This window comes from Cyclopterus lumpus, chromosome 21, assembly GCF_009769545.1.
Source record: "Cyclopterus lumpus isolate fCycLum1 chromosome 21, fCycLum1.pri, whole genome shotgun sequence".
Taxonomy (NCBI): Eukaryota; Metazoa; Chordata; class Actinopteri; order Perciformes; family Cyclopteridae; genus Cyclopterus; species Cyclopterus lumpus.
In genome coordinates this window covers 22523309-22549695 of record NC_046986.1, presented here as the reverse complement: position 1 = coordinate 22549695, position 26387 = coordinate 22523309, and the positions used below count along the sequence as shown (strand labels likewise).

Below are 26387 nucleotides of genomic sequence, written 5' to 3'. Positions count from 1 at the left end.
AGCGCTGCTGGGGAAGTGTGAGGTGAGTCAGCGCGAGGGCAGCCAATGAGCTTGTTCATAGAGTGGGTTGTGCTCCAGAGTCTCTCTCTCTCTCTCTCTCTCTCTCTCTCTCTCTCTCTCTCTCTCTCTCTCTCTCTCTCCGTCTCTGTCTCCCTCAAGAGTTTCCAAAATATGTTGTAGCCAAACACGTATTACATATTACATTTTTTCTTTTTGGGGCAACAGGAGATGAAATGTTGTCGAGAGCAGCTGGTATGGAGCATCTCAAACCAGTCTCATCCAGTCTCATCTCAAACCAGTCTCACTTGTCTGACTCGCTTACTTTTCCGACTATTCGATCTCTCCCTCGTCTGTCCCGTATAGGGCCCAGTCCCAGTGTCCCCCCTACCTTAAACCCTGAACCCCCAGGGACGTTCTGACGTCACCTGTTAAGTGGTTGAGTGAGAGAGACTGTGAGGGATTGAAATGGTATAAATATGAATAGGACAGCCCTTTGCTGCAACTTATCACATAACAATGGATCGGACCCATGCCTCCTGCCTTACTGTTTTTATTATCATTATTATTATACTATATCCACTGTTGCTGTTATTATTGGTAGCCGTATGTTTGTCATCATGTCTATAGTCTCATTGTATGAACCATTTCTGTACACATAACATCTATTGCTTCCATCTGGATAGAGGGATCCTCCTCTGTTGCTCTCCTGAAGGTTTCTTCCCCTTTTCTCCCTGTTAAATTAGTTTTTTGGGGGGGAGTTATGTAATAAATTGTAATTTGTGATTTTGGGCTACACAAAATAAATGTAATTCAGTTGAATTACCATTAAAAGGTCATATTATGTTGTGTACAACTGTGGGCTTTTATTTTATACTGTTTACTCCCTCATTTGAATTTCTTCCAGGCTCTTGCCTCACAAGATGAGAGGTAATTGATCAAATAATTTACTTGGAGACAAAATGAAAATAAATTGTTGATGAATTCAATTCAATTCAATCAGTTTATTTTGTATAGCCCAATATCACAAATTACAAATTATCCTCAGAGGGCTTTACAATCTGTACACATACGACATCCCTGTCCCAGGACCTCACATCGGATCAGGAAAAACTCCCCAAAAATAACCTTTGACAGGGAAAAAAGGGAAGAAACCTTCAGGAGAGCAACAGAGGAGGATCCCTCTCCCCGGATGGACAGATGCAATAGATGTCATGTGTACAGAATGAACAGCATTTACAAAGTTACATAACACATTACATGAATATGACAATGTATGAATGGAACTCCAATCCATGAAACAGAAGGAGGTAAGAATAGGTCAGCTGTGTAAAATAGTCTCTGGTTGCATTCTGCTGTCATGTGTTTCACAAAGTTCACCTGAATGAGTGCCGTAAAGGCTAGAACAGCTGCACAGGTTAAACTAGAAGCTCTCCGTCAAAATATCATAATGTCGTAAAAAGAAAAGAAGTGTTCTATGGTTGAAGGGTCCAACGGCGCCAACGGGCAATATCTATATATCTCTAAATATCTATCGTTATGCCAGGTATAGATGTAATCTGTAGATAGACCACCATCCCACCACTTTGATCCAACTCTATTTAAATGGCATATGCCACTGAAAGTCTGAAATGAAATCACCTAATATATTTCAACATGGCTGGGTGGCAGATCCTACAAGCTGCCAGGAGGGGGCGCTAATAGACCAGCTATTTGATAACTTGTTCTTACTCAGAATAGTTTAAGATAGTATTTAATAATAAATGCACATACATGTACCAATGTATCACGTGCGCATTCGTATGCCCACTCAGTTCGTGCACGTCGAGACCGAGCATGTGCGCTTGGTATTTATTGTTTCTTGTTGAGTCTGTAAAATATTGAATTATGTAGGCTGCAATCACGGGGCCCGTTTCAGATGTGGTCGTTAGGGTATTTTTGATGCTGTGGAACATTGTTTTTGAAAACATATTCCTCAGAAATCACATTACATTGCAAGACTGCTCAATTTGAAGTAATGTTCTTCAATCAGAGGAATGTGGTTTGATGGGAGGCTGTTGTTGATTAATTTGAACTAATTGGGTCAAATTAAGCCACTGTAATCAGTTTTTATTCACACTAAGTATATAATGTGGCCGAGAAAGACCATGTCACGTGAGCGCACGTGGTCAGCCTCGGCGTGCACGGACTGAGTGGGCATACGCATGCGCACTTTGGTATATGTATGTGCATGTTATTAAATACTATCTTAAATTATACTATTCTGTGAGCGAGAACAAGTTATACAATATCTAGTCCATTAGCGCCCCCTTCTGGCAGCTATAGGATCTGCCACTGAAGACTCGAGCCATGTTGGAATATAATGTAATATTATAATATTAGGCGAATTTACAACATACGATTTCATTTCAGACTATCCTGAAAAATAATCTTTATTTCTAAATCCATGCAAGTGTCCTAACAAGAAAATGGACGAGATAGAAAAGATGCATTCCTTTATTTAAGACCCTGTGTTGCGCTACGTTGTCAATAAAGACAGAAACATATATATTTACGGTAATATTGGTCATGAAAAAAACTAATTTGCATATGCTTCAGGAGGCCGTATACTCGCTTTACCATCGGCCACCTTTCTACCTCCCCACCTTGATTGGGAGAGAACAAATACAAATGTATTCACAATGTCACTTTGAGAAAAAGAAAACATTTGTAAAATAAATGACTGAGATATGGAATGTGTAAAAAATAAAAAGGGTTTCTGACATGCCACTGGTTAACACTCTGTGACGTCACGGGTCTTATTCAAAGAAGGAAATACTTTGTCTGTTTTTTGTTTATTTGTTAAAAAGGTAGGACCGATAAACAACCCTGTCCCATAGAGAGACAGCCAACACGAGCATCAACTGATGGGCCAGAATATAAACTTGTTTTCCGATGCGGGATAATTAAAAACAGTGATGGACGAAAACTAACAAAAGAGCTAAAACAAAGTAGTATTAACACGAGTATGAGCATGATGAAGGACATGCTAAAAAAAACAATGTGCACCCCACCCCCTGTCCCGGCTGATCAATTCATTCTGGGTTCTGCTCTTTATAACATGTGTTGACATCGATGAAAACAGACTAGCATAACCAGTAATAATAACAACGGGCTGAAAGCGGTTAAAATATTAGTTGTGATAGTTACCAATATTACCAAATACACAAACACAGTGAACATGATGAGGCCCGTTGCACCCTGCTGTTATCCTGTTATATTATTATTATTTGCATATAAGTGGATTCAAATTTCAGGATCACACAATTACTAAACATTAAATTTAGAATTTATTCAATTTTTTCAATCCACCCCTGATTTGTGGCCAGTTATAGTTTCAACGGGTGTAACAGTTGTTGTACACTAGAGGGCGCTGCAGGCCACGATATCTTCAGCACGGACAAGCAGCAAATGGGAGTCGGGGAGTTGTTCAGTCGTGGCTGCAGAAATAAATGAGGGCAGCAACAATACGAAAGAATTCCGAGAGATGGCAATGCAGGATGGGGATGGGGTTGTTGTTGTTGTTGTTGTTGTTGTTCACGGCTGGGCGACACACAGGAGCCGCGTTCAATAATTAGGTGAGAAGATTCAATTTGACAGAGCTGCCGGGAAAACGGAAGTTTTCGCAGCCCAGCTTTAATTTCTACAATGACAAAAGGAGGCACGGGAGCACGTGTCATCTTGCAGTTTGTATATTTATTTTAAAGCAACTTCTTTTGTAAAATATAAATACAAATTATGAGATATTTAATTACAAAGTTAAAACAAAAATGAACACACAAAAAAAAAAGAAAGGAAACAGGAGAAGAAAAAAAAAAAGACTTTACTGCAGTAGCCTCCCGGTTATATACAAGCTCTGTGCCGAAGGGTAAATATCAACATTATCTTAAAACTTTATGATACAAACAGTTGTGTAGTTTTGCGTGTTAAATTACAGACTAAACGGGAAGCAAAACTCGAACATAACGAAGATACAACAGAATAGCCCCCGAGGCTCAAAGCCAGCGCGAAGGTCAAAAAGAACAAAAAGAAACCGGGACATCATGTGCTTCCTATAAACACAAATACCACATTCAATAGCACAGTCCCAGTACGATCCTGTACAGCTACACACATGCACTATGTGCTGCGCGCTCACACACTCCGTCTCGTCGCTGTCGGCACCACCACAATCTGTTGCCGTACAAAATCTTACGGAGGAGTCGTGAGCAACATCCGAAAGAAAATCTCTTGATATTATATATATATATATATATATATATATATATATTTATTGATTTATACATATATTAATTTATAAAAATAAGACCATTATCAAGTCTAGAGAGTCACACATGTATGGATCCTCGGTTAACGGATAGACCGCTTCAGTCCGTCTGTACAGCGCTGGTCCAGAGCAGCCTCCCTGTCCGGCTAAGGCATGTCATCGGAACCCCTGGTTGGTTCTAAAGCGAACTGCACTCGATGCGGATCGAGGTCCGGGGTTCGGCGGCTCCGGTTGGTCAGGACGAGCCCACCTTGTGGATGGCCTTGATTTTGTCCTTCAGTCTGTCCCCTGCGCGGTCCCAGCGGTCGTCCAGACACTCCAGCGTGGAGCCCAGGAGGGCGGCCAGCTCGGCGCTGTCCTCCACCAGGTCCAGCAGGTCCTTGCTGTCCGCGTGGAATCCCTCCAGCTCCTCCGGGCAGGAGAAGAGCTGCGACAGGGAGGCCTGCCGGTAGAACTCCGCCTCCGCCACCGTCACCACCTCCATGTGGGGAAAGGCCTGTCGGAAGCCGCGACCCGACATCCGCAGCCGGCGCAACACGTCGGACAGGAGCAGCCAGTTTCTTGGCCTGGAAGGGGGGGGGGGGCAATGTTTAGGAATGAGGGCCGACAGAGACGCAATGTAAGAACCACAATCGGAGTCTGCTCTTGAGATCAAAGCTCACCCCTGAGAGAGGGACACCTGGATGTTGTAGCACGGCAGCAGAGGTCGGTCGGAGAACTCGAACTCGAACACCTCTCTTTTATCGTCCTCGTCCTCGTCCTCTGGGCCCGGGGGATCGGCCAGGATGTCATACACACCTCCCTCCTCGCTCAACTCTGACGCGCACGAAAGACAAAAGAAAAAAAAACACATGAATAATTCTGAGGGAGCATCTCCATTATCATAGAGGACGATGGCAATGGAAGATGTTTAAAAAAAAAAGAAGAAGCTTTGTAAGCACAAACAAAACGCGCAGCGGTACTCACCACACACGGCGCTGCCATAGAATTCCCAATAAAGCCCCGGGTCGTCATCCGCGCGGCCCTGAAGGTCGGAGAAATAATCTATGGAGAGGAGAGAGGAGCGGAGCCTGTTATTCAAGAGCCGGAGACTTGGGGACAGGCAGAGGCCGACACGACTGCCCTTTAAGACTACAGCGGAAAAATGGATAAAGAGCGCAGTAAAATGGAAGAGGAGGAGGGGGAGGAGGGGGGCGGTCGAGAGAAAGAAAAGACAAACAAACAGAGCAAATGTGTGTGTGTGTGTGTGTGTGTGTGGGGGGGGGGGGGGGGGCGGTGGTCAGGGGCCAGCGGCTGTACCACGGGGGAGGAGAGCGACTGTCTCCGCTGGGTTAGAGCTGGCTCGGTTCAGAGCGGGGCTGCCAGGAATCAAACAAGAACCACACACAGTCGCCGAGTCTACACGCGCGCACGCACACGCACACACGTACACAAAGAGCGAGAGGGCTGGAAACAAACAAGCAGAGGGAGCTGGATAAGCACACACAGCAAGAGCAACGTGTGTATTTAGCGTGCGCGCACAAACACGCACACTTTCGCAGAGCGAGAGCTGGGCTTTGTGCCAGTGCTGAGGCGTGGGGCGTCTGGCGTGTGTTTGGAGGGATTAACGGCCTCCAGATGAGTGGGACCAGGTGGAGGGAGGGCGGCGATCGCTCGCTCGTTTTTTTTCTCCCTCCGGTGCTCCATCTCCCCCCCCCCCCCCCCCATCCCCATGCACGCTCCCCTGCTCCGTCAATCTGGCAGCCATCGATCCGTGCGTCCACGCTCTTCTTCAAAATGCAGCACCACCTTCCCCGGCCGCCTGCCTCATAAAATCTCCCTTTCCGCGCTCAACCTGCTCGCTCGCCCCCTTTTTCCTGCCGGGCGTGACCTCACACCTGCTCTCACCCCCCCCCCCCCCCCCCCCCCCGCGGCGCGTCTCTCCTCGCTAAAGCCCCACGCCGCGCTCTCAGATAATCGGGTTTAACTGGATGTTCATGTAATATTAAGGGGCTGGCTGCGCGCACTTTCATTTCCTCCTCCTGTACACAAACTCGGCTGCAAAGCATTCAGACGAGCCTCAAATCCCCCCCCCCCCCCTCGTCCCCGAATACAGAATGCGTCAGACTCGAGCGTGGCGGCCTTGTAAAAAGACACACACACACACGCGCGCACGCACGCATACAAAAGCAGAGTCTCCAGCCAGAGCGAAGCCCATTTCCGCACATACACTGAGCAAACACAGTTGGCGTTGCTAAGTAACCAGATAGAGGAGCTCAGAGGCAGCAGCACGCAACCCGGCGGGCTGAGGCTCCCCGTCTAACAGGTGGTCGAGGGAGGGGAGGGGAGGGGGGGGGGAGCACGGGGAGTGGGGGTGCCAGAGGGGAAACAGGACGACAGAGACAGACGTGTCTTGTAGCAACGGTTGCATGGGAGGTGGAGGATGAGGATTTACAGAGAGGGACGACGGGTTGCACAGAGGTCAGAGCACTGGAGGGACGGCAAACAGCGGATGAAGCGAGGCTGGAGCATTGGGAGCCAATCTTTTCAACCATTTACCCTTTGGCCCCACCTCGGCATCAACTCTCTGTGCATCTGCTGTCTGGAAACCTTTTAATCTATTTTTAATTCACCTCGTTTGTGGTCAAATGCGCAATAAAAATCAAATTTCCTGGCCTCCACGGTCCACTTTGTCTGGGCTTTCAGCGACTGCGCTCATTGCAAAATAGTTTTTAACTCAGTTAGTGTATTGTACGTTTCAGGCAACAAAAACAAGTCTTTTCTATCAGACACTTAGATTTCCCCCCCAAAAAATAGAGATTATATTCTCTGAATGTTTTATGTCCTTACAGTGACCTTACAGATTTGAATGTGTAATTTCCACTCATAAAGTGTTGGTGTTTTAATTAATTATTTGCCATATCTGAGTACTTGGATGTTTATTGTCCTAAAACATGGATATTTATAGACCAACATTATTTCTGAAATAAAAGTCCTCCAGACCGCCTCGCTTTGACATTTGATCCAACTCATCAAACCGGTCCGTATGACGTCAGTCTCCTCGGCTGAACGCCGTCTGATTGGGAACTCACCGGTGAGGAAGCGCTCCATGCCGTCGCTGTGGGTCATCTTCAGCAGGCCCCGGCCAGAATACGTGGCCAGGGTGGGGTCGGCGCCGTACGACAGCAGGACTCGCACCACGTCCAGGTGGTCGTTCTCCACAGCGTCGTGAATCGGCCTATAGACGCACACAGACGTACACGTTAGCCACGACCAGGAACACCACCATGTTTTACTTCTCTCTCGATGTAGTTTATAGATGCTTTGTTTTCGCAGTACTCGTGATACTCTGACCGGCTTCTGGGGGATTTCAGCAGTATTGTCGGAGGTAGAGTCTCACATTTTCCCATAAAAAACACTACATCTCCCGTAGCAGGGCGGACGTCTCCAATATTGCTCCCATTGGCAAAAGGCCTCACCTATGCAACTGTGACGCCAATGTTTCAAAATCTAGTAATGGTTTAATATGAGCCGCAGCACAATGCACCGTTAAGACCCATTTCCTAGAACAGACCCCCTGCTGTACGTTTTTAATAACACAGCGATGAAAGCACTAGCCTTCCCCATTTAAACCCGCAGCTAATCTCTCAAATCACTGCTCCTGCCAAGCAAATATAAAAGCAATCCCAGAAATGTCTTTGCTATGAGCAATCTCAAGCGACGCTTGCCCTGTTATAACATGCAGGGGGGGGGAGAGAAAAAAATGCTTGTGTTTATGCAGGCATTTTGTGCGGACTCTTTGTTTGTGTGTGTGTGTGTGTGTGTGTGTGTGTGTGCGTGTGTGTTGGGACAGAGGCGTTTGTTTACCTGGTGCCGTCCTGTGCGCTGCAGTTGATGTCGGCTCCGTAATCCAGCAGGTGCTGGACGATGCTCAGCCAGCCGCGGGCGCACGCCTCGTGGAGAGCGCAGTAGCCGGCGTAGTCCCGGTGATTCACCTCGCATACTCTGTTCTCCAGACAGTACAGCACCACCTCCTAGTGGGAGACAGCCAACACAGGGGGAGAGAGGGGTTTAGTGTGTGTGCGTGCGTGTGTGTGTGTGTGTGTGCGCGCGCAAGCACGTGTGTGTGTGTGTGTGGCTACAACCGAAGCAAAAAGAGACCAAACGCACAAGTCAGAGAAGAGACATATACGCAAACAGGCCTTCCCTTTTACAGTTCCTGTGGGAGAGAAATTAGGGAAAGGAGGAAGTGAGTGTGTTCCTGCGCCGGACAAACGCGCGCACATAAACACACACACACTCCTATAGTGCCTGAGCTGGCGCCAAAACACAAAGAGGAGACTAAGTGTGACTCAACTGTATTTCGCCTGCCAGAATCCGCTTGTGCACGCACGCACAAGTGTGTGTGTGTGTGTGTGTGTGTGTGTGTGTGTGTGTGTGTGTGTGTGTGTGTGCGTGTGCGCGTGTGTGCGTGCGCTGTGGTTGGGCCCGGACGCCACTGCGGGCAGCCGGTTACGATGGTTGGGCTCTGAGCACAGCGTAATGGAAGCGGAACAAAGAGATTGGACGGAGGCGCTCGAGAGCTGGAAGCGTTTCCTCGAATCTCTCTCGGGCTGTGACAGTTGGGCATCCAGCACTAAGTAGTCAGACTGGTTTTTATTGGACTGGAGCGGCGTCTGCTGCCACCAAACGGAGAGGGGACGGGGAGATAGGGAGCGGGACAGCAGTGTGTCGATAAGGGGCCTGACCACGTCAAACAAGTGTGTGTGTGCACATTACGGGAATGTGTTTGTATCTGGGTCTTAGTGTTTAGACGCTTTATTTATATATATATATATATATATATATATATATATATATATATATATATATATGTGCGCGCACCTGGCATGCAAGATTCATACGTCCACACTCACTCATACTCTGTCCTGCTAACAGTCCTGTGCCGAGGGGAGGAAAGCTGCTCATCTGAACCTGGGGAATGACTCCGAACTTCCATTTCTATGCTAATTCTAGCCTGCCGTCTAGTCCAAGTATTTATCTCACTCTCTCTCTCGGCACAGGGCGGTAGGACATAAGGGAGGGAGGGAGAGGCAGGCAACGGAGGGCGAGAGAGAACAGGCTGACGATGGAGGGATGAGAATAGGGCCGGAGAGGGCGGAAGAACGGGAGAAAGTCAGAGGCAGCAACAACAACCCCCCCGACAGATGACAGATTAATGAATCTGTGGACGAAATCTGCCGGGGCGTCCTCTGGGCTGCAGCTGATAGTAACACAAGATGAAAGGGTGGGGGTGTAGGGGGTTGGAAGTGCGAAGTGTGTGGATGGGGGGTGAACGGAGGACGACCGAGCCGTGGAGGAAGGGGAGACAATGAGGAAAGGGGGGGGGGGGGGGGGGGAATCAAGAGAAAAGAAGTGAGCAAGTAAAAAGTGCAAGAAAAAAGAGAGGGGTGGGGGTGGGACAGCGCTCCAACTGGTTTCCGCTCCCTGCCAACACTCTGTTTGCCTGCTGGAGAGAGATTCAGGAGCGCTGTGCCGAAGCTCCCCTCTGGGGGATTCCACTCGCTCTCTGACTGTGCGTGCGTGCGTGCGTCTGCCTGTTTGCGTCCGTGCGTGACGTCCGTGCGTGCGTGACTGAGTGAATGAGAGCAAGTGTTTCCAGCGACTGACGGGTAGAGAGTGTCGATATGCAGCTCACCTAAGTGTGTGTGTTTGTGCGCGTGCTTGTGTGTGTATATCTGTGCGTGTATGTGTGCGTGTTATGTGTGAGTGTGGCTGTGGAGGAGGCGTAGCGCTAAACCTCCGAAGCCATGTTTAATATCGCTGGGAGAGAGCGGGGAGCTTAGCACGAGAGCCTCGGCTTTCACACACACACACACACACACACACACACACACACACACGCGCACACGCACACACGCAGTAAAATGAGACACCGCTCCCTCCCTCCCTCCTCTCCCCATCTCGCTCTTTCCCTCCGTCCTCTAATCTCCCTCTCTAGAATGCTTCCCTGCGCTCGCCTGCAATCAATGCATCACTCAGACATTTAACCCCTTGCAGCGCTGCCTTGTATGCTCCTAAAATACAACAGGTGTGTGTGTGTGTGTGTGCGTGCGTGCGTGCATTACATGTGCAGGTGATGCTTGAGTGGCTTTTCCTGTACGATGAAGAGCCAAAAGTCTGAGCGCTGACGTTGGTGCGTGCCCAGACAAGTGAAGCGTGTGGGTGTTTTGTGTCGGAGTGAGCCAGCCTGCTGTTGAACCGCTGCTGGGGTAACAAGAGGAATGTGGCCCTCTGGGGATGTCAGATAGAGTTAATTAATCTCACACTGACGCACGCGCTATTAGCAAACTGAAGAACAGTCACCCGTTTTCACGTATCGTATTCGTACTCAATAAACGCCGCCGGTCTCAGCCGATAACCAGAATGCTAGTTGCCGAGCTACTGTGCTTGGCGAGCTAACAGCTAACATGAAACCAATGCGGAAGAGTCTTGAACTTGCATTCTCTGTACTGACCAGCAGGGGGCAACTCCAGTTGCAAAAAGTTAGATCTATAAGAAAATGACTCCTTGAGTTTATGGTCTCAATCTCTAGTTTCAAGTCTTCAATACAGCATGATGTTCATTTAGTAAATTATGGTCCATTTAGAGTCAAATAGACCATTAAGCAGGGGATGCTTTAGGGGCGTAGCTACTTTGTGACTGACAGGTCGCTACAGCTACCAGAGACGGATACAACGTCACTTCCATATAGTCCACAAACCAACAGGTGACGTTACAACGACGAAGTCCACTTCCTATACACAGTCTATGCATGCGACACACTACAGTAGCTAGCCTAATGCTAAAATTATGGCACCAGCTAGCCAAAATTGCTCGCTAAGCTAGCTGGCCAGTTACCTAACAACTAGTTGGAGAACTAGCAAGCTCGGTCGCTAACTAGAAAATGGATAAAGGGAATTTATATGCAAATTAATCTGAACGGTTTGGTTACAGATGATCTGGAAGCTCAATTCCTCTATTTTAGGTTCCCTTAAAAAGGTTTGCTATTGGTCAATAGTGCAAATTTGAAAGTCAACGTTCATCAAAGTTGAACTCGAAAAGTCAGTGGGAAACGGCTTCACAAGCGAACCCACTAATTGCCGCCGTTTTTGGTCCAAAAAGTATTGCGATCCTAGATGCTGGTCCAACTGGGCAATTTAAATGAAATCTAGTTTTTTTCCCTCTCTTTGCTCGGATCATACATGGATTTGAGGAGGAAAATCAGTAGTGATTCATGTGAGGAGAATAAATGACAGATTGCACCTTTATCTAAGCTTTCAATGGGCAGAGCCGAGAGGGGCCCCAGCACGAGGGGGAGAGGGATGAAGACATCCGCAGAATCTCTCCTCATTACCATTTCAAATGCTCGGAGAGAGAGAGAGAGAGAGAGAGAGAGAGAGAGAGAGAGAGAGAGAGAGAGAGAGAGAGAGAGAGAGAATAAAAATGGAGTAAGGGAGGGGAGGTAGAAAGAGAGTGGGCTTTCATGTGCAGAGGCACGGATCGCGAAACTAAACGAACATGAAATATGCACGCTGTTGGCCGGCCACCGGGAACGGCGCAGAATAGTGCGTGTTAAATTACATGCGTGCGTGCACGAGGCAGGCACTGCATGTGCAGGTCTATGCACAAAGAAAAAAAGGCGCCCGTGCATGTGCTTACACCGGTAACAACCGCTGTTTCTGTGAATGTGTGTGTCTGCGTGTGGTGAGCACGTGAGCTGCGCGTGCGCGTGCGTGTGCGTGTGTCTGTGTGTGTGTGAGGGTGAGATTCGGAATTTGCATGTGCGGGTCCGTGTCTGTGGGCGACAGCACAGCAGCGAGTGCGGAGAGCCGTCGCTGTGTGCAGCATATGGAGGAGAACGCGTCAGGATGCCTGTGCTTACTGGGTCATAACGGGTGTTTCTCTGTGCGTATTGGTGTGTGTGTGTGTGTGTGTGTGTGTGTGTGTGTGTGTGTGTGTGCCTCTGTCTCTCAGGCCCTCATATCTCTCTGCCTGAGTGTGATAAGCCCGGAGCTTGCGGCGCTAAAACACCAGCGTGAGACAAGCGCTCTGTGCGTCTACAGGCTTGTGTGTGTGTGCGTGCGTGCATGTGTGTGTGTGCGTGGGGCAGTATGCATAAATTGGTGTGTCTCTCTACAAATGTCATTGTGCGTGCGTGTGTGAGCCCCAGGGGTCTGCCCCAGGCTTATCACACAGAGGCAGTGAGAGACGAGCTTCCTGAGAGAGGGGGGGTGGGGGGAGAGAACGAAAGAGAGGGAGGGATTGGGGGGGGGGGGGGGGGGGGGGGGGGTTGTTGTTTGCGCAGCGGTCAGCGCCTTGTTTGTGTAGTCTCAGGTTTTCTCCTCCCTCCTCCCCTCTCTACACGCAGGAAGGGAAAAATGCGAAGGGGGTACGAAAAAAAAAAATGTAAAGAGGGGCAGAGGGAGAGAGAGAGGGAGGGCGAGAGGGGAAAAAAAACGTTCGAGAGAGACGCATAAATCAGAGAGACGAGCCAGCTTCTCTCCAGCACGGCTGACTGAACCCTGCTGCGCTGCACCCTGTGCGTGTGCGTGTGTGTGCGTGTGTGTGCGAGGGAGAAAAACAGCCGCCGCCACTGCTAACCACAGTCACCACGGCACATTAGAGGGCCATTAGAACGCGATTATACTCCCAGTGCTTACCTCTCATTCACACTCTTGCTCTCTCTCTGACTCACACACATTTGCACGTAATCACGGACACACACACACACACACACACACACACACATGGGCACACGCACACACCTAATCACCATAAATGTGTACGACAAACACACGCGACCATAAAGCAAGCAGTTAATGAGTTACAAAAAGATACCCACACCTATTTACAGTTCTGTGAAGATACCTCTGCTGGTCGCTGGTCACACACACACGCTCAAGTGGCATAAAAACCACTTGGATCAATAAATCAATTTGTAAAATCTGTCAACAAGGGGGGGTGGGGGGACGACGACGCTTAGGCTCACAAACACCAGGGGATGAGGGGGAGAGAGGCGGCGGGCCATCCAACTTTAATTAAAAGCTTTCAGAGCAATGGGAGTTGAGAGATTCAGTAGAATACACGCCAGTCTCGTTCTTGTCGCGTCTGTGTGGAGAATGAGAGGATCCGGTTTAGGAGCGAACGATCGGCAGCTACACAAAGAAAGGAGAGAAAAAAAAAAGAAAAAAAGAAAAAACTCCCGATGCTAGAGAGAGGCAGCGAGCATCAGTCTCCGTATAATGATCCCACCGATCCCTCATGCTGTCTGCGCACGCACGTGCTTGTGTGAGTGTGTGTGTGTGTCACACTTCGCCTCACGGAAAATTAATGAGATGTGAGAGCGGAGCGAGGCAAGAGGAGGGGAGGCGAGGGGAGTGTGCGTGTGTGCGTGCGCTAGCGGGGAGGAGGAGGAGGAGGGGTGCCAACGACAATCTGAGTCACAAAGAGAGGAAGAGAAAGAGAGTGCCGAGAGGAAAGAGCGGGGGAAGTGGGGGGTGGAGGGGGTGGGGGACGGAAACCTGAGAGCGAGAGAGAAAGAGAAAAAAAAAGATGGAGTATGGCGAGAAGAAAGCACGAGTAAGGGTGAGATAGAAAGAAATGATGCAAAAAGCAAAAGAGTGAGACAGAAAGAGGAAGCATAGGACAGATGAGATGGAGAAAGACAATTTTGAGAAAAAAAGAAAAGAAGAAGAGCCGTGACTGCCAGAGTCAGACAGGAACAAAGTGTGGGGGGGAAATGAGCTCAATTTAAGAAGAAGAGAGAGCGTGGATTTGTGTAAGTGTGAAGAGAGACAGAGCTGAGCGGAGCCCGTTACCTCGTAGCCCAGCCGCGCGGCTCTCTGGAGCAGAGTCTCGCCGGCGTTCTTGTTCACGATCAGCCGACGAGCCTCTGGCGGGATGGGACGCACCGAGGGGGCCTCGGCAGGGGGGGCCCTGTACAGCCCCGCCGCGGCAGCCACAGCCGCTTCTGCCGCCGCCACCTCATCTGGCAGGACACAGCACGCCCTGCCGTTCGCCTGGGGCAGCAGGGTCGGCGGACAGAGCGCGGCGGGGGAGCAGGGCTTGACTGGAGAGCAGGGGTAATGATTAGGGGAGGAGGCTCCCTTCCCCTGAGTGCTGCGCTGCTCACTCAGCTGAGAGAGAGAGAGAGAGAGAGAGAGAGAGAGAGAGAGAGAGAGAGAGAGAGAGAGAGAGAGAGAGAGAGAGAGGAAGAGAGTTACAGCCACATAGCAGGCCACACACACACAGTTTTGTGTATGCGCATATAATAGTTTTTTGACAAAATAATGAAGTGGCAAATAATAAGTGACATTGTCCAACAGATTAAATAATCATATTTTTAATCAAGCTCAAAAAGCCATTATTTCTCGCCTGCAATATGATTTGTCATTGACAACCTATATGTCGACGTGTGATTATTGTGTATGGAAGACACGCTATGCATCACCGAAAGCTTTCACACCGGCTGCTCCCGCCCCAAAACACTGCAGGTTGGCACGCCCCTTTTCTTTGACCGCTAAAACAACAGAGCCCTCGGAGCGCAACACACAGAGAGGGAGTTGCCTGCCTCTCTGTGTGTGTGTGTGTGTGTGTGTGTGTGTGTGTCTGTGGGTGTGTGTGTGGTTGTGTGTGTGTGTGTGTGTGTGTGTGTGTGTGTGCGTGCACGCAAAGTGCATGTCCTCTCAGTGGAATTCCATGTCGGAGCAGCTGTCAGGCTGAGGAGGAGCAGGGGAGGAGAGCAGCGCAGGCGGAAAACAACTAGCCTTCTTTTTTTTCCCCTCTTTTTCTCCCCCCCCCCCCCCCCCCCCCCCCCCCCCCCCCCCCCCCCCCCCCCTCAAATTTTCCCCATGCTCTTTTTTTTCCCTCTCGTTTGAACTCGAGCGCTTCATACGCTCCGCCACGGCTGCCACATTCCTCGCTGTGTGTGTCTGAGCGAGGGAGTCTGTCTGTCTGTGTGTGTGTGTGCGTGTGCGCACGCACGCGTGTGTGAGCGAGGGAGCCTGTGTGTGCGGCCTCGTGTGCGATGTATAATTGCTCCGGGGTTTTGTTGTTATGTCAGGAATGCTCCCAAACACGCAGACACTAGCGGCCTTCAGCACGCACACTCGCGCGCACAAAAACGGCGTCGATGACACACGTTCCGACAATTAAGAGCCAGAGACAAACGCACGTGCGTGCAGGGGCTCCGCAGGGAGTCGATAAGGGCACGAGGAGGTCAAAGCTCCAGCAGCCCTCTAAACATTGTAAACATACTTCCTCCCTCCCTCCCTCCCTCCCTCTCCCAGCTGCATAATCAGAGGCGCCGACAGGCATACTGAAACAGACTCCGCTGCTGCCAACGACCCGCCGCCCGTTACCGCGGCCAGGCGCCCTATCAGTGCTCACCTTGTCATCTTCCGCCGCTCCCAGATCAACCGCACAGCGCGAGCCCGGGCTGCTAGGTGTGGCCTCTTTCCTCTTCTCCCGCTCTCGCTCCCTCTGACTGGTGTGCTTGGTCTTGCACGGCCGCTTGCCCTTGGGTTTGTCCGTGTCACTATGGCGACGGGGCTTGATACAAGGGGGGCCTCCCACGCATGACTCCGGGGCCGGAGACGGAGGGCCCCTCCTGGGCTCCTTGAGGCCGCGGTCACCTAAGAAGGGGCCCGGAGAGTGTGCTCTGTCCTTCAGCTGGCCGGGGGGGAGGGGAGAAGTAGCTACTCCTGGAGCAAAAAAAAAAGGGGGGGGGGGGAGAAGGGTTGGCAGAGTGAGAGGCTGATAGTGTGAGAGCTCAGTAGAAGGGGAGGATGGGAAGGTATTGCAAGGCCATCTCTCACCCTCTGTTGGTTTATTAATGAGCGCACAGAGCTGTCTGGGAGCGCAGCATGCCTGCTCGCTCAGGAAAAAAAAAAAAGAAAATTGCACAAAAAAAACCCCCAAAAAACACACACGCTCATATAAACATCCCCAACGTAACTTGTGCAAACTTATTCACTTCAGCAAGGACACTGCTATGAGTAATCTCCTTAAACAAATGTAGCACTGTCTAGTTCCAGCCTCTAATAATACATATTTACACGGAAAATAAACACCTGCCCTTGAAACCACAATGTCAAAACAATGTTTAATAGCTCAACGTTTCCTCCATAGGAGCATTTCTAACTCCTCTGAAACGTGGTCTGGGTCCGGTCTGTGTTACACCAGGACCTTTAGAATCAACGCTCGATAAAATCAGTGCTCGGCTGGGAACCAACGAGGAGGAAAGTGGAATTATATATATCTGTATAGAAACCTTTTAGAATGCAAGATTCTTAACAGTGATGAATGCGTTCAATCCGATTAGTGGAGTCCTGACATTTTTTCAATTTTTTAAAAAGAAGAAAAGACCACAGCCCTGACAGACACACTATGGAATAACCACAATCATTGTAAAAACACGGCTGTTGCCAAGGTGATGTTATCTAAAAAAAAAAAGGTAAGAGTGAAAAAAAGATATAAAAATCAGTGGCCAATCAAGGCCTGTGGTTTCTGCAGGAAATATAAAACCAAAATTCCCCCTGCTTTATTCACTTCCTTTAATCTCTCTCCTGCTCTTCTATTCTCTTCGTCTGTGCCTCCCTCTGTCTCATTTTGGGCCCTTGAACAAGGGAAAGCCCTGTTTTTTATAAGTTACCACACACACACACACACACACGCACACACACCCCCTCTCTGTAACTGGTCTTTAGGGGGAAAAAGAGAGAGAGAATAATCATTGATCACACATTAGTCACACCTGCCCACGCATATCTCCAACAGCCACTTCCCTCATTCACTTTCATCATTTGCACGGAGGCCGCTGAAGACCAGCTCAACAAAAAGCCCCCCCCCCCCCAGGTCCTATTTGTAATACCCCAGCCTTTCCTTAGCATGAGGAAGTATCCTCTACCTCACTTCCTGTCCTCTCTCCCAGAAGGCTCACGGGAAATCCCCGCCCCCCCCAAAGTCAGACCGCTCAACAAGAAAGTGAAACGTGAGCCAAAGATAGATTTCCGTTACCCTAGATGAACTCAGAGCTGCACCAGGGCGGTTTGCACTGCTGACGACTCATTCTTACCATTAAGCAGCTTCTCGCAGCCCCACTTCCTGTTGATCTCGGCTCTGTGCGCCGCGGAGGCCCTGTCCTCCAGCTCACCGGGCCGGATCTTGCGTTCCCGCTGACTCTGGACCGGAGCCACCAATCGGGGCTGGGGCCACGCCCTCTCCTGTTTGATCAGGGGCCCGTCGGGGGAGGCTGCGCCGGCAGCAGGCTTGCTGAGCCGCAGTCCCTTCAGCTCGATGCAGACCTTGAGCTTCCGAACCTCGTCGTCGTCGTCGTCAGTGCCGGCCTGCTCATGCTCATCTGCAGAGAACAAACGCAGAATTTTGTATTATTTGCCATTTTTCATATGGATGATTAGATGGAATAGATGAGATGGAAGAAAGCTCTCATCCTTCATTTACAAAAAGGTCAAGAAAAACCCAATCAGCAATGCATTGTGGGCAAGCTTGGACCCCTACAACTTCTATTCAAAAGTGTCCGAGTAGGTTTTCACTATTTATCGTACGCACAGACCTACCGACCCTCCGACGACTGAGCACAAAGAACAAAGGCCATTAATCACGACATTCGTATGGCTTGTGAAACCCCCCGAGCCCGACGTCTACAGCGAACGCAGAGAGGCAGACAGATTGCGGAGCAAAAAGGGGAAGAGAAGTCAAGAACCGGGCGGAGACACAAAGCAATAACGACTGGAGAAGCAGAGGGAGAGTTCTCCCCCTTGCAATTCACGGGGGACGGGTATTTGACTCGTCTGCCATTGCCGGGGAGAGCTAGCACGATACCGCATGCCAGAGAAAAAAAAAAAAAAAGAAAAAAGAAAAAAAAGAAAAGGAAACCCAAACAGATGAGGGAAAAAAACAAGAAAAAAAAGAAAAGGAGATGAAAAGAGCAGCTTTGAAGAGGGTGGGTAAGCGCGGCGGAGGAACGGCAGAGCTGAAAGAGAGAGAGCGAGGGAGAGAGAATGGCTCTCCCTCTCCCTCGCTTCTCCCTCGCACTCCGCTCAAAGGCAGGATTAAACACTTCTGAGCTGGCTGCCACACAGAGCGAAAGATGGGACAGAGGGTGGTAAGGGGGAAAGAGCGGGGGGGGGGGGGGGGGGGGGGGGGGGGGGGGTGATGGAGCAGGTTGAAGGTGGAATTGATTGGAAAAGAGAAAGCGACAAAAAGAATATAACTTCTTCTTTTAAGAACGAGGGATGAGACAGTGATCAGCATAACACAGGATGAAGGGGAAAGAGTTGGCAGAATTAAAGTGATGCACGGAAAGCAGAAATTAAAAAGGTGGTGGCGGTGGGGGGGTTGAGGAAAATGGAAGTGGCATGTGGGCGATGATGCGTGTTCAAGATATTCTTACCCGTAGAAAGCTTGGCTCTTTTCTCCGGGTGGGACACCCTGTCTCCTTCCTCCCACTCCGTGTCCTCTTGCTCGGCCTTCAGGCCAAGCTGGCGTTTCCTGTTGGCTCCGAAGCCGGGGCTGGCCTCAGGGTACCCTTTCGCCGGCGTCAAAGTGGGGGGCAAACAATGACCCCCTTCTGGCTCCCTCTTCACGGTCCTGGCCCCGTCATTCAGCCCGCCTTGGTGGGCCCCCTCTCGAGCCCTGTACCCTGGGGACATGCAGGGCTCACTCAGGGCACCGCACCTCTGGAGGACCGGCACTCTGTTGGCATACGCCAGCCGGACACCTGAGCGAGGCGGAGACGAGGGTTGGGCAACATGGGCAGGGGAGGGGAACAAGAAAGGAGAGGATGCAAGGGAGACAGACCGACCACAAACCAGACAGACAGACGGAGAGCATGGAAACATGGGGAGGGGGCGGGACAGGGCGGGAGGGGGGGTTGACAGAGGGATAATGCCAGTTAAACAGCAGCCAGCTTTTATTCCACTTTAAAGACAGGCAGTAAAACTTTGATGGGGTAAAGACTTTTTAATCTGATGTGAGCCGAGCCAACGGTTCAGTGCCGCCGCTCGCACATCCAGCAAGGAGAGAGGCGAGGAAACATCCTGCGCACTCGCTGCACATGGCGACTCCCATCCCCCCTCCTACACCCCCCACCGTCCTCCCCCACGGCATGACCGCACCACGCCCTTCTCACACTGAGCGTGACTCCCCCCCCCCCCCCCTAACTCCCCCTCCGTGCCATAATTAGGCTCACACGTCAGCCACGGCCTCGCTCCAACACACAGCTGGGCTCCCAGCCAACGCAACTCTCCCATCTCCCCTTCCTCCCTCCACCCCCCTCTCGCTCTCTTTCCGTCGCGCTCTCTTTCCGTCGCGCTCTCCCATCCGCTTTACCCCCCCCCCCCTCCTTCCACTCTCACGCAATCACTGCCCCCTCCTTCCCCCCCCTCTTGGTCGTCTCTTCGCGCAGATAAGCACAAAAGACTTCTTGAAAATAAAACTCCCCCTCTCCGTCTCTCTTGCCGGCTCGGTCGCTCACGCTGCCTAGCTTGTGTAAGAGTGTGCGCATGTGTGTGTCGAGTCTGTGTGTGTGTGTGTGTGTGTGTAAGCGCGTGTCTTTTTTTAGAGCGACCCAGTCTTGCCTCAGCGTTTGCTGCAAGTGCATGAGAGCGTGTACGTGCGCCTATTGTTTGTGGGTTCCTTTCTGAGCGTTCATTTGCAGAGTGGCTGTGTGTGTGTGTGTGTGTGTGTGTGTGTGTGTGTGTGTGTGTGTGTGTGTGTGTGCGTGTGGTGCTGGGTTACTCACCCTCCCTCTCTCCCTGCCTGGTGGTGTGTTGGCAGTGTTCCAGCACTCGTTCTCTACGCTGGCCGTCTGCCAGCTCCCGTCCTGCTGCCGTTGCCAAGGCAGACACGCACACACCGCCGCCCTCCTTCTCCTTCAGCTCCAGCTCCGAGAACCGCATCATTGCCCGCTGTGCGCGCACACACAAACGCACGCACACACACACACACACACACACACACAAAAATGCAGAGAAAAACCCATGAAACCCACTCATCGTCTGCCCACACCGCACACACACACCTCTCTAAGCCTCAATCTGGCCTCAACAGCTACAGAAGCAAAAATAATTGCGTCAGAAATCACATCGTCTTAAAAAAATAAAAATAAAAATGCCAAGGAAATTAAACCCACACACACAAAACGCACACAGGACAAAAAGGTAGACAGATACATCACAGGCATGGCATTAAGACACAGATTAGACTACTGCAGCCACTGTGAGTCCATGCGCTCTGGGGCTTAAATCCTGGCATCTCCCTTCCTGAAACATAAACATGGCTAGGAAACATATACATCTAAGCCCTGAGGCAGAGAGGAGAGGAAAAAGAGGAAAGAAGGGAGTGGGGAGAAAAAGGAATGTGCAGCGATACAGAGTACAAAGGAGACAGAGCCCGTCAGAGGCAGATGTGATAAGAAATGTAAAGAACTGACCTCCCAGTTAGCTGCAGGTTGACTTATATTACTCCCCTCTCGTGATATGACTTCCATCTAAGCAATTAGAATGGGTGGGGCTCAATATATCTGTCCATCATTTCATCTTTTTTTAATGACTTTGTTACGTTTCTCCACATGTTTCTTTTAACACACAATAGGCAGCCACAATCCCACAAAATGACATAATCAAATTAAAGTGACTCAACAGGTCGATTAACGCTGCATCAAAACTATCAAATGATTTCTGAACTGCACAAGTGACAAATTTGGAAACAGAGAATCCAAACAATGTTTATTTTGAGCGTGATTGATAAGGCTGATTCAGTTTGAGAAGTCTCGTTTCTTATTTGATTTTTTTCATCCCAAATAGACTTCCACATCTTATTTTGTACATGTCCAGAAATAGAGCGTTTGATAGCTTTGTGTTGCAGCTGTGCATTGACAAGCATGACACAGACAAAACCACAGTTTTCTAGAGCAACATAGACAGACATGTGCAACCTATTAGGATATCCGCCTCGGAGCGTGTGGATAATGTAGCATAGGGTTCTAAAAATGAAGTGTGTGGAGCAGAATGTTAGGGCATGATGGCTGAGCGTAGGGGACGTTGCTGTAGTGGTGCGTTTATAGATGTAACGTGATGTGTCAGGAGAGAGGGTCTTTTAGCCAACGGGGTGAGGAGAACTATGTCCTTGGACAGCAACCAGGCAGGGCAGCGTAGGCCATCAGGGGGAGGAGGGTTAGGGGAGGATAGCGACTGGCGGGTGGGTGGGGGCATGCAGAAAGCCTAAGAGGAACCCCAAAGAGGGCAGCTGCTGGTTTTTAAAGGACGCTGCAAGCTCTCCACTGCCCCTCACCTCGGGGTTAAGCATAGCCGAAGGCAGCGTGAACTGTGAGGCTGCCACAGTCACACTCTGAAACTACAGTACACGGCTCTATAGCACCAGTCAGCACTAACAACATGCTTTAGCCCCAAGGCAGTCACACAAGGACAAACGCGTACGGACACACAAACACGCGCGCATGGAAATAACCTTTACAATGACTGCTCGCTAATCAACATACAGAGATGGCAGCCCTGGTTAACCTTTGAACTGCTCCCCCCTGATAGAGGGCCTCAACTGGCCTTACACCAGCTCACTGGGACAATTGAACTGAGGGGAAGGTCAACCCTATGGCCAGGACAGTAGCATGACAACATTTATATTATTCTGTACTGTGTTGTTAATGTGCCAATTTCATGCAGCGTGTGTTCTACAGGCAGTTCTTTATAGCAGCAAGGGAATAAAGACAGTGGCCCTTGTGGGGCGGTGTATTCCTGAGTGGATGTCAGAACTGAAAATATGTTTGAAAAGTCTGCACACAAGAAACATTGATCATTATGACCCTTTTAAAGCCCACCACCAACTTAATCCCAATATACCCTGTACTGTGTACACACACACACACACACACACACACACACACACACACACGTGTTAATGGCCTTACCTGCAGGGCTCTCTGTTCACGGCTCAGCTTGCTGGAGTCAGCATACAGCTCAGTGGTAACACATTTAAAGCGGTCGCCAACGTAGCCTGAGGAGTTAGCGATTCTCTTGGCCAGACTGGATCTACGGGAGCCTTTCGGTGACGTCAGGCCATCTTCGTAGTAGTCATCATCATCATCATCATCATCATCATCCCCTTGAGACTCCCCTAGGTCAACAATGCTGTCTTCTCTTTCAGTCTCCCCCTCACACGCTCTCTCCTCCTTCACCACATCGGTGCAGTGCTGAGAGAAGTGAAGAGCTCGGCAGTCTCTGTCCCGTTTGTCCTTACCAGAGCTGCGATCTCCAGATGTGCGGGCACAGCGCAAGGTGCTCTGGTCTTGGTCGTCGGGGTCTGGGCTGGGGCTCCGCTCCCCTGGGCTCTCCTCGGCTTGGGCAAACTGCCCTGGAGAAGTCGGGGATGTGCTGGAGGTCCCCCCAGGACAGCCCGTGTCCTGAAGAGCCTTTGGTTTCCCAAAGGGAGTTTCTGGCTGTCTATCAGTGTGATTGGACTTCAGGGTGGGGCTGTGTCCGGAGTGGATGGGATAAGGATGGGAAAGGCGGTGTTGGTGTTTTGGCTCGTACTCAGGCTTTGTCAGATTTTGGTTACTATGACAACATTCATTTTGGTTAACCTTGCTGCTTGTCTCAGCAGAGGGCTGTTTGTGGACTGTTGGGGTAGACTCAATATCTGTGTCTGAGTGTACAAGGTCAATGCAGACAATCTTTTCTCTGGATGTTACAGAAGAAGAGGGGGCTTTGCTTTGATTGCCACCGTGTCCTTGTGCTCCTGCTTCCCAATCAGACTTAATTTGGCTTCCATCGCCTATCTCTTTCCCAATGTGATCTCTGTGGCCCCCGCATTCTTCGACAACCCCCCGGGATTTCTCCTGTCCCCGAGGCTTCAAGGTTGCATCTCCCCTTTCTGCCAGCTTATCTGAGTGAGTTTGCATCAGGGGATGGGTCATCTCCTGCGAGTTATAAGTGAGGTATTCCCCTCCTGGACCAGCTGGGAGGTTGTGGTAGGGTAAAGGGTGTTTTGCTGCCAAGTGGGTTGGATAAAGACTGTTGCTGCCCAGCAATACCGGGTGAGGGTAAACTGGGCCTTTCCCTGCAATTGGCAGGGAGTGTAGCGCCATGCCATCGGGGATAGGGTAGTGCAGGTATCTATTGGCATAGGCCAAACTGTGGTTCAGGTAAGCGTCACTTTGAGGAAGGTAAAGGTGGCCAGGGGCGTGACCATTCTCTAAACAGGGCCTTTTGTATGATGACAGTTCTGGAGTTGTTTCACCTCTCTTAGTGGTGTGGGAGGACTTCTCTGTTCCCTCTCTGTGGTGGCCTGGGTGTTCTGAATGACTAGGGCTGTGTTTGACCCACTCACCATTGGGCTTGGGAGAAAGAGCCCTGGAGCTGACCATAGAGAGTTGAGTGGAGGACACATTATGGTTGGACTCCCCTGTCCTTGGACAGGATGAGCTACGTTGCTGAGGAAGTACTCTCTCCAGACCCTTGTGTTTGATGACAGAGGGCGAGGAGCCTTTGGGTTGAGAAAGGCCCAGGTCTGTGTTAGGCCTTGGGGAGGGGGGCAAGCCTGTTGTGTGCTGTGTACGGGATGGAGACGGGCTAGGTACAACCCAGGAGGAGTGTAAAGTGCTTATCATTTCTGGCCTTTCAGGGACCTTTGAAGAAGTGCTGCTGACCACGGAGTGTGGGTGGGAGGAAGGAGACAGGGACAGGTTTTTGTCCTTTAGGAGCTCTCGGCTAGGGGGCAGTCCATAACGTGCGCCTGAAGCTAAAGTGTCCATCTTAACTGGGAATCCATTGGGAGGCAACCCAAACTCCAGCATTCTTCCAGACAAATCCAAGGGCTTCTCTGTCGAGTCTTTGGTTGCTTGGGGTTGGTGAGCAGGCCTCTCAAAATTAGGTTTGGAGGGTGACCTGCTGGGTCTTCTCTCAACCCCTGCATTTCTGTGCTCAGGTGCCCCGTCTCTTGGCCTAGATTTATGGGGGCTGGGCCGGGCAGGAGAAGGCTGCTCTGATGCCATGCTGCTTACAGAGAATGGATGAGGAATGCACTGTGTGGATGAGGATGATGAAGATATTGAAGAGGAGGAGGAGGCCGGTGGGTGTCCTATTCTAGCAACTGGGCGTTGTAAATCCAGTGAGCTGTCAATAAGGGCAGGAGGAGGGGGAGGAGGGGGAGGCTGGGGAAGGCGAGAAGATGCATGAGGAGAAGAATCAGTGGGCAGGCTATTATTATTCCCACTATTGGTGCCACTAGTGTTAGAGCTACTGGTATTATTGTTGTTGCTAGAGCCCTTCCTAGAGGGAGGTCTGCTTGGTCTGCTGCTCCTGCTAGGGGACCGGTCCCTATCTATGGCAGCCTGATGATGCTGAGCATGAGGGGAAGGTTGATGAAGCTGCTGTGCAAACTGAGGGGCAACACCAAGCCCCTTGTCCTGGCAGTGGACCATGGATGTGGGGGCCACTGTCACTGCAGGAATCCTCATTGGTGGTGCCCCCAAGGGAGAAGAGATGGGGGAAGGAGGATAGGGGGGCATGTAGTAGAGCCTCTCGGCAGCGGATACGGCAGCAGCAGGGTTAACGTTGCCCCCCTGGGATGCACACAGAGACGGGTATGCCAGGTGCTGGGCAAGATAGGGGTTGGGTTGGCTTAGCAAGGAGGCTTTGTACATGTTTAGAGCTGCGTACTTGGATGTGTCCATGAAGGGATACATGCTGGCTTCAGGGTAGGGACTGTACCAAGGCAGGCGGAGGTAGCTGCCACCAGCGCCTGCCAAGGCTAGTTCAGATGCCTTTTCTCCAGGCCCTAGTCTGCGTTCCAAGCCTAGACCTTCAGCTCCATGAACAAGCACAGGCTTGTGGAGACCTGGAGGAATGCCCTTATACAGGCCCAGATATCCATTAGTGGGCTTACGACTGTCCAAGGGGCCATCAGGCTTGTAGATGAGCTCTGGGAGACCATCCCTGTTATAAGTGAGGGGGAGGGAGCACGTCTCTCGGCTCTTCTCCACTGGCAGTGCTCTGATGCCTGGGTATACAACCCCACCATGGAGACGAAGACCGTCGTGCATCAAAGTGCCTCGGTCCAGCCCCATTGCTGCCAGGGGCGTCAACCTTGCATCCACCTGAGACAAAAAAAGGGATGCCAGAAAAGTAAATATGACCCTGTTCCTTAAAAATTTGGAAAATATCACACTAAAAGCACAAACTATGAAACAATTACTGCTAAAACAAAACCAGAGAAAAAAGATGGCTTAATGTTCTAAGTTGGTTGCGTGCATGCACATAGTGAATCAGACAAAATGGTTACTTCCAGGTAATAATGACTAACGCGACAAATGAGTGTAAACAGTACTTAGGACGAGTAGGGGAACTTGCCATGTTTCGTGTGATGTGGTTCCCTTGTCTTAGTTCCAGGTTGGTTTGGGTCTCAGCATCGACATCACGAACAGATGTTGCCCTGTGGAGATGAGCAAAGAGTTAGCAGTCAGTGTCTTGGCTCTGACGCACACACCACAGCTTTGTTGTAACCTCACCGCCAAAAGAAATTGACAGCGTAAAAATGTCAGTTCATAAAGTTTCCCAAAGATGAATTAGATCAAAAATTTAAGATGGCACAGTCTTTAATTTCTGGGTCAACATTTAGATTACGAGCAGAAAGAAAGGAAAGGTAACCGCATTGTAATCTAGACACACACACACACACACACACACACACACAAGATGAAAGCACTGTGTGGGCTCCCCTCCCATCCGTCAACACCCCCTGCCCCCCCCTCGCCCGCCCCGTGGGCTAGGCGTGCATTGTGGGGCTGCGTCTATTCAGTCACGTTCCCCTCACACTGGTTTTTCCGTGCCCTCTCTGACCCTCTCTCTCGGCTGCCTCAGCCAGCGGAGCGAGGGAAGATTATACATCAGAGACCACTTCGGTGGGAGACCATTTGCCGCCCGCCAACGCAGAGCCACGGATCAACAAACTCTCACACCAAAGAAAACGCGCAGAAGTATAGTACGCAATAGAGAAGGAGACAACTGTGTCGAATTACATGAATACA

At 50.4% G+C, this 26387-nt stretch overlaps 1 protein-coding gene across 4 annotated transcripts in view; it reads right to left on the bottom strand.

The window, feature by feature from the left end:
• Positions 1 to 4279: 4279 nt before the first annotated feature.
• The window catches only part of bcor (BCL6 corepressor), a 32071-nt gene continuing 9963 nt past the window's right edge, over positions 4280 to 26387 (bottom strand). For 3 of the 4 annotated variants that reach the window (XM_034562127.1, XM_034562124.1, XM_034562125.1), the window contains 13 exons: positions 25711 to 25792; positions 22272 to 25457; positions 20778 to 20834; positions 20088 to 20253; positions 18738 to 19064; positions 17400 to 17684; positions 15713 to 16026; positions 14143 to 14460; positions 8150 to 8316; positions 7375 to 7520; positions 5270 to 5347; positions 4966 to 5119; positions 4280 to 4869 (listed from right to left, as the gene is read on the bottom strand). In XM_034562127.1, the coding sequence (XP_034418018.1) occupies positions 4539 to 4869; positions 4966 to 5119; positions 5270 to 5347; positions 7375 to 7520; positions 8150 to 8316; positions 14143 to 14460; positions 15713 to 16026; positions 17400 to 17684; positions 18738 to 19064; positions 20088 to 20253; positions 20778 to 20834; positions 22272 to 25457; positions 25711 to 25713 (5532 nt within the window). In that variant the 5' untranslated portion in view covers positions 25714 to 25792 and the 3' untranslated portion in view covers positions 4280 to 4538. The remainder of the gene's footprint in view (positions 4870 to 4965; positions 5120 to 5269; positions 5348 to 7374; positions 7521 to 8149; positions 8317 to 14142; positions 14461 to 15712; positions 16027 to 17399; positions 17685 to 18737; positions 19065 to 20087; positions 20254 to 20777; positions 20835 to 22271; positions 25458 to 25710; positions 25793 to 26387) is intronic. The other variant, XM_034562126.1, reaches the window with a different exon arrangement.